Raw genomic sequence first — 13504 nt, forward strand, 5'->3', positions numbered from 1 at the left:
GCAGCATGGATTTACAAATGCTTGACAAATCTACTGGGATTCTTTGAGGATGTAACTGGTAGAATTAATGAGGGGGAGCCAGTGGGTTTATGTGGACTATCAGAAGGCTTTTGACAAAGTCTCCCATAAGAGATTAATGTGTAAAATTAAAGTGCATGGGATTGGGGTAGTGTATTGAGATGGTTAGAAAACTTTGGCAGACAGGAAACAGAGAGTAGGAACAAACGGGTCATTTTCCGAATAGCAGGCAGTGACTAGTGTGATATCACAGGGATCGGTGCTAGGATCCCAGCTATTCATGTATATATTAATGATTTAGACGAGGGAACTAAATGTTATATCTCTAAATTTGCAAATGACACACAGCTGGGTGGGAGGGTGAGCTGTGAGGTGGATGCAGAGATGCTTCAGTGAGATTTGGACAAACTAAGTGGGAAAGTGCATACCAAATGCAATATAATGTGGATAAATGTAAGGTTATCCACTTTGGTAGCAAAAATAGGAAGGAAAATTATTATCTGAATGGCTATAACTTAAGTGAGGGGAATGTGCAATGAGATCTGCGTGTCCTTGTTCACCAGCCACTGAAGGTAAGCATGCAGGTGCAACAAGCGGTAAAGAAGGCAAATGGTATGTTGGTCTTCAAAGCGAGAGGATTCGAGTGCAGGAATAGAATTGTCTTGCTGCAGTTATACAGGGAATTGGTGAGGCCACACCTGGAATATTGTGTGTAGTTTTGGTCTCCTTATCAGAGGAAGGATGTTCTTGCTTTGGAGGGAGTACAGAGAAGGTTTACTAGACTGATTCCTGGGATGGTGGGACTGACATATGAGGAGGTATTGAGTTGGTGAGGATTATATTCACGGGAGTTTAGAAGAATATGTCCAAAGATGTGTGGGTTAGGTTGATTGGCCATGCTAAAATTGCCCCTTAGTGATCTGAGATGCATAGGTTAGAGGGATTAGTGGGTAGATATGGGGGTAGGGCCTGGGTGGGATTGTGGTCGGTGCAGACTTGATGGGCCAGATGGCCTCTTTCTGCACTGTAGGGTTTCTATGAATTTCTATGAATATGTGGGGAATCTCATAGAAACCTATACAATTCTAACGGACCAGACAGGGTAGATAGAGGAAGGATGTTACTGATAAGGGAGGTGTCCAGAACCAGGGGTTACAGTATGAGGATACGGGGTAAGCCTATTAGGACTCAAAGCAGTTGAGGCCAAAACATTGTATGTTTTCAAGAAGGAATTAGATATAGCTCTTAGGGTGAAGGGGACCAAAGGATATGGGGGGAAGGTGGGATCAGGTTACTGAATTGATGATCAACTATGATCATAATGAATGGTGGAGCAGACTCAAAGGGCTGAATTGTCTACTCCTGCTCCTATTTTCTATGTTTCTACAAAGTAAAGGTCAGGAGTTTACAGCTCTGCAATGGTATGTTTCCCCCCCCCGTCACCTCCTGGTGGATGTGGCGGACCATTTAAATTGCCATTGACGGTAATATCCCACTGGGTGGGAGGGGGGGTAAAATCCTGGTCCTGGTATTAGAACGCACCACCTGGCCCAATAAGTCTACTTTTTCTACAGGTCGCTGCCTTTTTATGGATTCTGCCACATCCGTTTCATCAACCAAGCACAAATGCTACAAAATCCCTCCTTCACTCTTGAAAATTCTTCAGGAAAACTCTACAGTATCTTCCTATGCTTATACTTCCTCCAATCAAATCCAATCAGATACATTTTATAGATGATATTACCCAATATCCCATCACCGAGGAGCTAACTGCATTTCATGGAGTATTTAATCGTCTTTCTCTGTGGTCATTGCTATATCGTTCAATCACTCTTAACCAGAGCTTTAGTTTTTAGATATTCACATTTTTGATAATGTCACATTAATGCCAGAATGATAACCTTGTTAGCTGAATTAGTTCAACACAGGATTTGCTTGCCTTATCAAGATAAAATTCTGCTTAAAATTAGGTTGTCAGATTAATAAGAGTTGGATTAATGAGACATGACTGTAACATAACTCTTTAACAGCAAAGGCCTAATTATCCCACTTCCAGTTAGCTGACTAATTAAAGCATTGCAAGCTCAAGGATTTCTCTAGTGACCTAAATATTAATATAACAGCATAAAATTCACGCGGCAGCTGATGTTTTTCCTCCCTGACTTTAAAATTACTGATCTTGCTTGTATTTTATTTTGTTTGGATTAAATGCTATTAAATATTCTCTTAATGAATACTTCCAATGTACATATGTAAGTTGGCCCTTATTATACGCTTAAATGGAATGCTGTATTACCTTGTGAGTGATAAATGCAATGTATATCGCATGAAAGAAAAAATAGATTTGCATTTCTATGGTGAGTTCACAACCACCCCAGACATCTCAAAATGCTTTACAACCAATAAATTACATTTTTCAAGGGTAGCCATGATTACAATGTGGGAAACAAGCAGCCAATTTGCGCACCGTGAATTCCTACAAACAATGTGATAATGACCAGATAATCTGATCTTGTGATGTTGATCGAGGGATAAATACTGTCCAGGGCTAACTCCCCTGCTCTCCTTCGAAACAGTGGCATGGCATCTTTTACATCCACCCAAATGGGAAGATGGTTCCTCAGTTTAACATCTCACCCAAAAAGATACTACGGTACTGCACTGTCAATCTTGATTCTTGTACTCAAGCTCTGGAACGGCACTCGCACGAGAACCATGTATCTTAGATGTAACAGCACTACCAACTGAGCCATGGCTGACAGCAGCTGACCTGGCTATTGCTAAGCACTTTGACATCGAGTTCAGCTGGTACAAGGCGTAAGATGGTCAGAGAAGCATTATACATTTCAAATAAACATTCTGTTGTTTTCTTACATTTGGTTGGTTCATTTGGTAATTGTTAATCAGATTGGCATAGTGTCCGTTTTTGTTCATTAGTAACTCATGTTTTCCTTTTTCTTTAATTTTCCCATCCTCCAATAAAATGATTTGATCACACTCTTCCAAATACTAAAGGTAAATTTTGAAAAATGAACATGCGTTACTTGTACAATTCTATCAATCACGATACTTTTGCATAGCATCATGTGGTCTTAAATAGGAAACTCTGTACCCCTTCTATAAAAGCTACCCTCATATTAAAGTAAAGTTCATTTATTACACACAAGAAGGCTTACATTCACAAGGCACTGTGAAAATCACCTAGTCGCCACACTCCGGCGCCTGTTCGGGTACACTGAGGGAGAATTTAGCATAGTCAATTCACCAATTCACTGCACATCTTTGGGAGGAAACAGGAGCACCCGGAAATAACCCACGCAGACACAGGGAGAACGTGCAAACTCCACACAGACAGTGATCCAAACCAAGAATTGAACCCAGATCCCTGGCTCTATGAGACAGCAGTGCTAACCACTCTGCCACCATGCTGCCCCAGTTATTACAGTGGGGTATTACAGTGGGGTAAGTCACAATATATTCTGACAGGCAGTGTGAACTTTTCAGAAATGAGTAACAAAATAGAATTCAATGTTAGTGCAATAAATGTTGAAGTATAGCACTCATATTGAAGTAGTTCCTTTCAATGCAATATCATTTTTACTGAATTTTACATTCCCGGATAAACACATCTTTCTACAGAGAAAATTGGGAGTTTTGAATGCAGATATATTTATCCAGAATTCAATGTTTAAATAATTGTAAGCTAAGAGGGAGCCCACCACTACCAGGACACAAAGATTAGATACCACAGATGCACAACACACAAGCTGATCTGACATATCCCACCACCGCTGCAGAGAAATTCATGGCAATTTTCGAAGGAACAAGGACATCTGTAATCTGGTGCATGCAAATTTCAGGTCAAATTGCCAACTTCATAAACTGGAGATCCCGGCTTTGAACTGGGGTGGGACACTCACCTGAGAAAGGAGCAGCGCTCCAAAAGCTCGTGATTCCAAATAAATCTGTTGGACTTTAACCTGGTGTTGTGAGACTTCTTCCTGTGCCAACTTCATAAGATTCAGAGACTAACGCAGGAATTCTACCACCCACCTGCCATGGAATTGGAGCGGGCGAGGGGCGGACAATGGAAACATCCGTTGACCTTGGGCACGATTTTTCGGTCTCGGGTCAAGCGAGACCGTAAAGTCCTAATTCTCTGGTGAAGGATAAATAGCATGATTGTTTTCCCAGGACATACTCATGTGTAACTCTGCTGGGTCTGCGGAACCACCTTCTTGGGTAAAGTTGGGTGGGTTTGTATCCGTCTCATCCATTAACTAGCTGAGGCAAGGAGAATTCCCAAAGGGACATCCATCCAATTGGCTTTTGTCAGACATACATCAATGATAAAGCAGTGAATGAAACAAGTGCATAATAATCTCCAAAAAAGGCATCAAACTAAATTCAATGAAAGGTTGCATAAAAGCTTAAAAATATAGTTCACATACTAATAATTAATTGATTTGATTTCTGTTTTGATGGACATGAAAGCCACGGGGGATCATCAATAGATCTCCCCGTAATCATTGTGGAGTATGGGCTACCTTATTGAGCGAGTGGAGGCTTGTTCAGTGGGAAGTGGTCAGAGGGAGGGTTTTCAACCTATTACTCAACCTGGACTGTTGTTGTGGGCCCCGAGGTAGAAACTACCTGACTGTAAGCCGTAGCATAGCCCTTTCCCTTGGTGCACAATAAAGGGTGTTGGTGATGGGAAACTGGCATTTGCCTGAATTACTACAATTTCCATCAGAACACAATACCAGGGAGGTGTTGGTTACGCTTGGTGTAGACCTGTTTTTTTTCCCCACCAGACTATTGGGCAATTGGGGACAGTTTTTCCTGTTTATCTTGTTACCTACCTAGCCCCTACCCCTCCATCTATTTCTACACTGTCCATGTCTCGCAGATAACCGATTGTATCTATGGGTTTCTCTCATGATGTCTCCTGTTGTCTCATTTTCAAATTACTCCTGTCTTTTAAACCTCGTCTGTTCCCCTCAAGCACCTTACAGATTATACCATGTATTTGTGTGTTTTTCCTTCTTCCTGCCTTTTGTTCCATTTGCTGCTAAATAGCGCTCAAGACTAACATCTGCCAGTTCTAACCCATGTCCATACTCATGTGTCCCTGGCCTGACCTGTGTTTTCAGTGCTTTCTCTTTCTGTATTTTGCTTTATCTATGGTGATGATGCCACATTTCTGGTGTTGGCTAAGGAAATGTGACCCGAATTATCACACTTTTACACACTTAACAGAGTATTTAATGTTAAATCCTCATCTCACCACGCTCTCACCCCATGACAATGTAAATTTTTCAGTACGTCACCTGGAGCTGGTGAGTGACTAGAATCACTGTTTTGTCCCGGAGTGCTTTTTTGACACACTGCTCAAAGATGTGTTTCCCAACATGTGCATCCACAGCTGATAAGGGATCATCCAACAGATAAATATCTTGGTCTGCATACACAGCTCGAGCAATGCAGATTCGTTGTTTCTGCCCACCTGACAGATTGATCCCTCTTTCTCCTATCTTTGATTTAATTTAAAAATCCATTAGCATTGTAATTTAACATGGAATATCTGATTAAATATCTCTGAGATTAGTCTTCTGATTCTTAACTAAAATGTCTTACTTCAGTTAAATCTCCAAAGGGGAGTATGGTCAGGTCCTGTTCCAGGCTGCAGACTTCAATCACTTTCTTATACCTGTAGGTTATAAGCAAATTAAACATGATCAGAACATGTTTTATAGCTGGATCATTCTTACTTTTTTCCAATGTAAGCAATTGCAGAGTTGGCACAATCACATGGAGCAAAACCACCCTCCACTCACACAGTGTAACACACTCCCCAGTCGCACAGTGTAACACATCCCCCACTCACACAGTGTAACACACTCCCCAGTCGCACAGTGTAACACATCCCCCACTCACACAGTGTAACACACTCCCCAGTCACACAGTGTAACACATTCCCCAGTCACACAGTGTAACACACTCCCCAGTCGCACAGTGTAACACATCCCCCACTCACACAGTGTAACACATTCCCCAGTCGCACAGTGTAACACATTCCCCTGTCACAAAGTGTAACACACTCCCCAGTTGCAAAGTGTAACACATTCCCCAGTCGCACAGTGTAACACATTCCCCTGTCACAAAGTGTAACACACTCCCCAGTTGCAAAGTGTAACACATTCACCACTCACACAGTGTAACACATTCACCAGTCACACAGTGTAACACATTCCCCAGTCACACAGTGTAACACATTCCCCAGTCACAAAGTGTAACACATTCCCCAGTCACAAAGTGTAACACATTCCCCAGTCACAGTGTAACACATTCCCCTGTCACACAGTGTAACACATTCCCCTGTCACACAGTGTAACACACTCCCCAGTCGCAAAGTGTAACACATTCCCCAGTCGCAAAGTGTAACATTCCCCAGTCACAGTGTAACACATTCCCCTGTCACAGTGTAACACATTCCCCTGTCACACAGTGTAACACATTCCCCTGTCACACAGTGTAACACACTCCCCAGTCGCAAAGTGTAACACATTCCCCAGTCACAAAGTGTAACACATTCCCCAGTCACAAAGTGTAACACACTCCCCAGTCGCAAAGTGTAACATTCCCCTGTCACAGTGTAACACATTCCCCTGTCACAGTGTAACACATTCCCCTGTCACACAGTGTAACACATTCCCCTGTCACACAGTGTAACACACTCCCCAGTCGCAAAGTGTAACACATTCCCCAGTCACACAGTACAACACATTCCCCTGTCACACAGTGTAACACATTCCCCAGTCACAGTGTAACACAGCCCCAGTCACAGTGTAACACATCCCCAGTCACAGTGTAACACAGCCCCAGTCACACAGTACAACACATTCCCCAGTCACAGTGTAACACATTCCCCAGTCACAGTGTAACACAGCCCCAGTCACACAGTACAACACATTCCCCAGTCACAGTGTAACACATTCCCCAGTCACAGTGTAACACATTCCCCAGTCACACAGTACAACACACTCCCCCAGTCACACAGTGTAACACATTCCCCAGTCACAGTGTAACACATCCCCAGTCACACAGTATAATACATCCCCCAGTCACAAAGTGTAACACACTCCCCAGTCGCAAAGTGTAACATTCCCCTGTCACAGTGTAACACATTCCCCTGTCACAGTGTAACACATTCCCCTGTCACACAGTGTAACACATTCCCCTGTCACACAGTGTAACACACTCCCCAGTCGCAAAGTGTAACACATTCCCCAGTCACACAGTGTAACACATTCCCCAGTCACAGTGTAACACATTCCCCAGTCACAGTGTAACACATTCCCCAGTCACAGTGTAACACAGCCCCAGTCACACAGTACAACACATTCCCCTGTCACACAGTGTAAAACATTCCCCTGTCACACAGTGCAACACATCCCTGTCACACAGTGTAACACATTCCCCTGATACACACAGCGTAACACACCTCCCAGTCACACAGTGTAACACATTCCCCTGTCACACAGTGTAACACATTCCCCTGTCACACAGTGTAACACATTCCCCTGTCACACAGTGTAACACATTCCCCTGTCACACAGTGTAACACACCTCCCCCAGTCACACAGTGTAACACATTCCCCAGTCACAGTGTAACACATCCCCAGTCACACAGTGTAACACATTCCCCAGTCACAGTGTAACACATCCCCAGTCACACAGTGTAACACATTCCCCTGTCACACAGTGTAACACACCTCCCAGTCACACAGTGTAACACATTCCCCAGTCACAGTGTAACACATCCCCAGTCACACAGTGTAACACATTCCCCAGTCACAGTGTAACACATTCCCCTGTCACACAGTGTAACACATTCCCCAGTCACACAGTGTAACACATTCCCCAGTCACAGTGTAACACATCCCCAGTCACACAGTACAACACATTCCCCAGTCACAGTGTAACACATCCCCAGTCACACAGTGTAACACATTCCCCAGTCACAGTGTAACACATCCCCAGTCACACAGTGTAACACATCCCCAGTCACACAGTACAACACATTCCCCAGTCACAGTGTAACACATCCCCAGTCACACAGTACAACACATTCCCCAGTCACAGTGTAACACATCCCCAGTCACACAGTGTAACACATTCCCCAGTCACACAGTGTAACACATTCCCCAGTCACAGTGTAACACATCCCCAGTCACACAGTACAACACATTCCCCAGTCACAGTGTAACACATCCCCAGTCACACAGTACAACACATTCCCCAGTCACAGTGTAACACATCCCCAGTCACAGTGTAACACATTCACCAGTCACACAGTGTAACACATTCCCCAGTCACACAGTGTAACACATTCCCCAGTCACAGTGTAACACATTCCCCAGTCACACAGTGTAACACATTCCCCAGTCACAGTGTAACACATCCCCAGTCACAGTGTAACACATTCCCCAGTCACACAGTGTAACACATTCCCCAGTCACAGTGTAACACATTCCCCAGTCACAGTGTAACACAGCCCCAGTCACACAGTGTAACACATTCCCCAGTCACACAGTGTAACACATTCCCCAGTCACAGTGTAACACAGCCCCAGTCACACAGTGTAACACATTCCCCAGTCACAGTGTAACACAGCCCCAGTCACACAGTGTAACACATTCCCCAGTCACACAGTGTAACACATTCCCCAGTCACAGTGTAACACAGCCCCAGTCACACAGTGTAACACATTCCCCAGTCACACAGTGTAACACATTCCCCAGTCACAGTGTAACACATCCCCAGTCACACAGTACAACACATTCCCCAGTCACAGTGTAACACATCCCCAGTCACACAGTGTAACACATTCCCCAGTCACAGTGTAACACAGCCCCAGTCACACAGTGTAACACATTCCCCAGTCACAGTGTAACACAGCCCCAGTCACACAGTGTAACACATTCCCCAGTCACACAGTGTAACACATTCCCCAGTCACAGTGTAACACAGCCCCAGTCACACAGTGTAACACATTCCCCAGTCACAGTGTAACACAGCCCCAGTCACACAGTACAACACATTCCCCAGTCACAGTGTAACACATCCCCAGTCACACAGTACAACACATTCCCCAGTCACAGTGTAACACATCCCCAGTCACACAGTGTAACACATTCCCCAGTCACAGTGTAACACAGCCCCAGTCACACAGTGTAACACATTCCCCAGTCACAGTGTAACACATCCCCAGTCACACAGTACAACACATTCCCCAGTCACAGTGTAACACATCCCCAGTCACAGTGTAACACATTCCCCAGTCACAGTGTAACACATCCCCAGTCACACAGTGTAACACATTCCCCAGTCACAGTGTAACACAGCCCCAGTCACACAGTACAACACATTCCCCAGTCACAGTGTAACACATCCCCAGTCACACAGTGTAACACATTCCCCAGTCACAGTGTAACACAGCCCCAGTCACACAGTGTAACACATTCCCCAGTCACAGTGTAACACATCCCCAGTCACACAGTACAACACATTCCCCAGTCACAGTGTAACACATCCCCAGTCACAGTGTAACACATTCCCCAGTCACAGTGTAACACATCCCCAGTCACACAGTGTAACACATTCCCCAGTCACAGTGTAACACAGCCCCAGTCACACAGTACAACACATTCCCCAGTCACAGTGTAACACATCCCCAGTCACACAGTGTAACACATCCCCAGTCACAGTGTAACACATTCCCCAGTCACAGTGTAACACATCCCCAGTCACACAGTGTAACACATTCCCCAGTCACAGTGTAACACATCCCCAGTCACACAGTGTAACACATTCCCCAGTCACAGTGTAACACATCCCCAGTCACACAGTACAACACATTCCCCAGTCACAGTGTAACACATCCCCAGTCACACAGTACAACACATCCCCAGTCACAGTGTAACACATTCCCCAGTCACAGTGTAACACATCCCCAGTCACACAGTGTAACACATTCCCCAGTCACAGTGTAACACAGCCCCAGTCACACAGTGTAACACATTCCCCTGTCACACAGTGTAACACATTCCCCTGTCACACAGTACAACACACTCCCCCAGTCACACAGTGTAACACATTCCCCAGTCACAGTGTAACACATCCCCAGTCACACAGTGCAACACATTCCCCTGTCACACAGTGTAACACATCCCCAGTCACACAGTGTAACACATCCCCAGTCACACAGTGCAACACACTCCCCCAGTCACACAGTGTAACACACCTCCCAGTCACACAGTGTAACACATTCTCCTATCACACAGTGTAACACATTCTCCTATCACACAGTGCAACACATTCCCCAGTCACAGTGTAACACATCCCCAGTCACACAGTGCAACACATTCCCCAGTCACAGTGTAACACATTCCCCAGTCACACAGTATAATACATCCCCCAGTCACACAGTGTAACACATCCCCAGTCACACAGTGTAACACATCCCCAGTCACACAGTGTAACACATCCCCAGTCACACAGTGTAACACATCCCCAGTCACACAGTGTAACACATTCCCCAGTCACAGTGTAACACAGCCCCAGTCACACAGTATAATACATCCCCCAGTCACACAGTGCAACACATTCCCCAGTCACACAGACTAACACCACGCCAATGATAACCAGTTACATCTTTGCCATCCAGATATCCTTTGACACAAGGAACTCTCGGGACATGTGTGATCGGATCACAAAGACAACAGGTCCATCAGCAAAGAAAACTGATCCATTGAAAAGAAGGACCTAGTCATCACCTACAACAATAAATAGTTGGGAAAATGGGTGGAACACTCCCTTGAGTTGTACTCCAGGGAGAATCTGGTCACGGAGAAAGCTCTAGACATAACAGAGAGCCTGCCTATTAGTACAGAGCTGAATATTAGAACATAGAACATAGAACAGTACAGCACAGAACAGGTCCTTCGGCCCACGATGTTGTGCCGAGCTTTATCTGAAACCAAGATCAAGCTATCCCACTCCCTATCATCCTGGTGTGCTCCATGTGCCTATCCAATATCTGCTTAAATGTTCCTAAAGTGTCTGACTCCACTATCACTGCAGGCAGTCCATTCCACACCCCAACCACTCTCTGCGTAAAGAACCTACCTCTGATATCCTTCCTGTATCTCCCACCACGAACCCTATAGTTATGCCCCCTTGTAATTGCTCCATCCACCCGAGGAAATTGTCTTTGAACGTTCACTCTATCTATCCCCTTCATCATTTTATAAACCTCTATTAAGTCTCCCCTCAGCCTCCTCCGCTTCAGAGAGAACAGCCCTAGCTCCCTCAACCTTTCCTCATCAGACCTACCCTCCAAACCAGGCAGAATCCTGGTAAATCTCCTCTGCACTCTTTCCAGCGCTTCCATATCCTTCTTATAGTGAGGTGACCAGAACTGCACACAATATTCCAAATGTGGTCTCACCAAGGTCCTGTACAGTTGCAGCATAACCCCATGGCTCTTAAACTCCAACCCCCTGTTAATAAAAGCTAACACACTATAGGCCTTCTTCACAGCTCTATCCACTTGAGTGGCAACCTTTAGAGATCTGTGGATATGGATCCCAAGATCTCTCTGTTCCTCCACAGTCTTCAGAACCCTACCTTTGACTCTGTAATCCACATTTAAATTAGTCCTACCAAAATGAATCACCTCACATTTATCAGGGTTAAACTCCATTTGCCATTTTTCAGCCCAGCTTTGCATCCTATCTATGTCTCTTTGCAGCCTACAACAGCCCTCCACCTCATCCACTACTCCACCAATCTTGGTGTCATCAGCAAATTTACTGATCCACCCTTCAGCCCCCTCCTCTATTGAACCCACAGTGGAGGAGATGAGCAAAGTGATTGACATGCTTGCCATGAGCAAACTCCAGATGCTGATCCTATACCACCTGAACTTATCAGGCACCGGAAATCAGCACTCCTGTAGCATCTGCATGAAATTTTCTGTCTCTGCTGGAGAAAGGATGCAGTGCCCCAGGACGTGTGTGATGTGAAGATTGTGACCCTGTACAAGAAAAAGGTTAACCGCAGCAAATGCAACAACTATTAAGGCACGCCGTGTTGTGCATCGTGGGGAAGATATTTGACTGTGTTTCCCTTGTCAGACTGCGGATCCTAGCTGAACGCACGTATCCCATATCCCAGTGTGGTTTCAGAATGGAAATATCCACAATTGATATCATCTTTTCAGTGCAAGAGCTACAAGAGAAATGCCATAAACAAAGGAGACCACCAACTTTTGCCTTCGTCTATCTTTGCAACCCATTTGGTACTGTGAGCAGAAGCAGTCTATTTAAGGTGCTGGAGAAAATTGGCTGCCCACTTAAGCTGATCTCCTTTTACTGATGACAATGTGATGTGTAAAGTCAGCCAAGACAGGGTGACATCTGAACCTTTTGAGTTTTGCAGTGAGTTCTAACAGTTGTGTTCTGGCACCAACACTGGCATATTCTTCCTTTCACTGCTGTCATACACCTTTCGCTCATCAACAGAGGGTGTCTTCTTTTATATGAGAACTGGCGGAAAACTGTCCGCCTTGCCCGACTGAGATTCAAAACCAAAGCACAGCGAGTCCTCATCAGAGAGTTGCTTTGCACTGACGATGCATTTCCAACTGAGGAACACCTTCAGCAGAATATGGACAGACACTCTCATAACAAGAGTTTGTTTTGACCATCAGGTAGACAAATGTCATGGTCCAGGACTTTGCCACATTGCATTTTCAACATTGACAATGTGACACTGGAGGTTGCTGATTGCTTCAACTCTCTGGGCACTACAATCATCAGCACTCTGTTATTTAATGCTGAAATCAATGCATGGGTTGCAATAGCTGCAGCTGTTATGTTCTAACTGGGCAACAGTGTGGAGCAACAGCAACCTGACTGAGGACACCAAACTGTGAGTTAGTGAAACCTTCATCCTCAGCTTACTCCTCTGCAGTAGTGAGACCTGGGCATTTTGTTAGTCAGGAGAAAAAGCTGAATATTTTCTACCATCATTGTCTCAGACATATATCCTTGACATCTCTCGCAAGACAAGGTCACAGAGGTCTTGCAACATACTAGTTCCATCAGTATATACTCGTTGCTAAGCCAATGGCAACTGTGCTGGCTTAGCCATGTTCATTAGATGGATGACAGTCGCATATCCACAGACCTGTACTGTGAACTGGCCACTGGGTCACGACCTTCTGGCTGTCCATACCTGAATTACGAGAACCCAGATACTGAAATGGTGGATATTGACACTGACAATAGGGACATAGCTGCCAAAGGTCATGACCTCTGGAGGTTAACTGTTTGGTAGAAGCAGAAAGCTCACTTGGCTCCAACTTCCCTGGGGGTGGCTCCCCGAAGCGGAGGTGATTTCTATTTCGGAACATTGGACC

The 13504-nt window shown here is 45.0% G+C and overlaps 1 protein-coding gene across 7 annotated transcripts in view; it reads right to left on the bottom strand.

The window, feature by feature from the left end:
- Window positions 1–13504, bottom strand: part of abcc12 (ATP-binding cassette, sub-family C (CFTR/MRP), member 12) — a 131334-nt gene that overhangs the window by 47645 nt on the left and 70185 nt on the right. For 5 of the 7 annotated variants that reach the window (XM_078210840.1, XM_078210841.1, XM_078210842.1 and 2 more), the window contains exons 13-15: window positions 5656–5728; window positions 5349–5552; window positions 2893–3027 (exon numbers count right to left, since the gene is read on the bottom strand). In XM_078210840.1, coding sequence (XP_078066966.1) covers window positions 2893–3027; window positions 5349–5552; window positions 5656–5728 — 412 coding nt within the window. The remainder of the gene's footprint in view (window positions 1–2892; window positions 3028–5348; window positions 5553–5655; window positions 5729–13504) is intronic. The other 2 variants (XM_078210844.1, XM_078210843.1) reach the window with 1 other exon arrangement.

This window comes from Mustelus asterias, chromosome 4, assembly GCF_964213995.1.
Source record: "Mustelus asterias chromosome 4, sMusAst1.hap1.1, whole genome shotgun sequence".
NCBI lineage: Eukaryota > Metazoa > Chordata > Chondrichthyes > Carcharhiniformes > Triakidae > Mustelus > Mustelus asterias.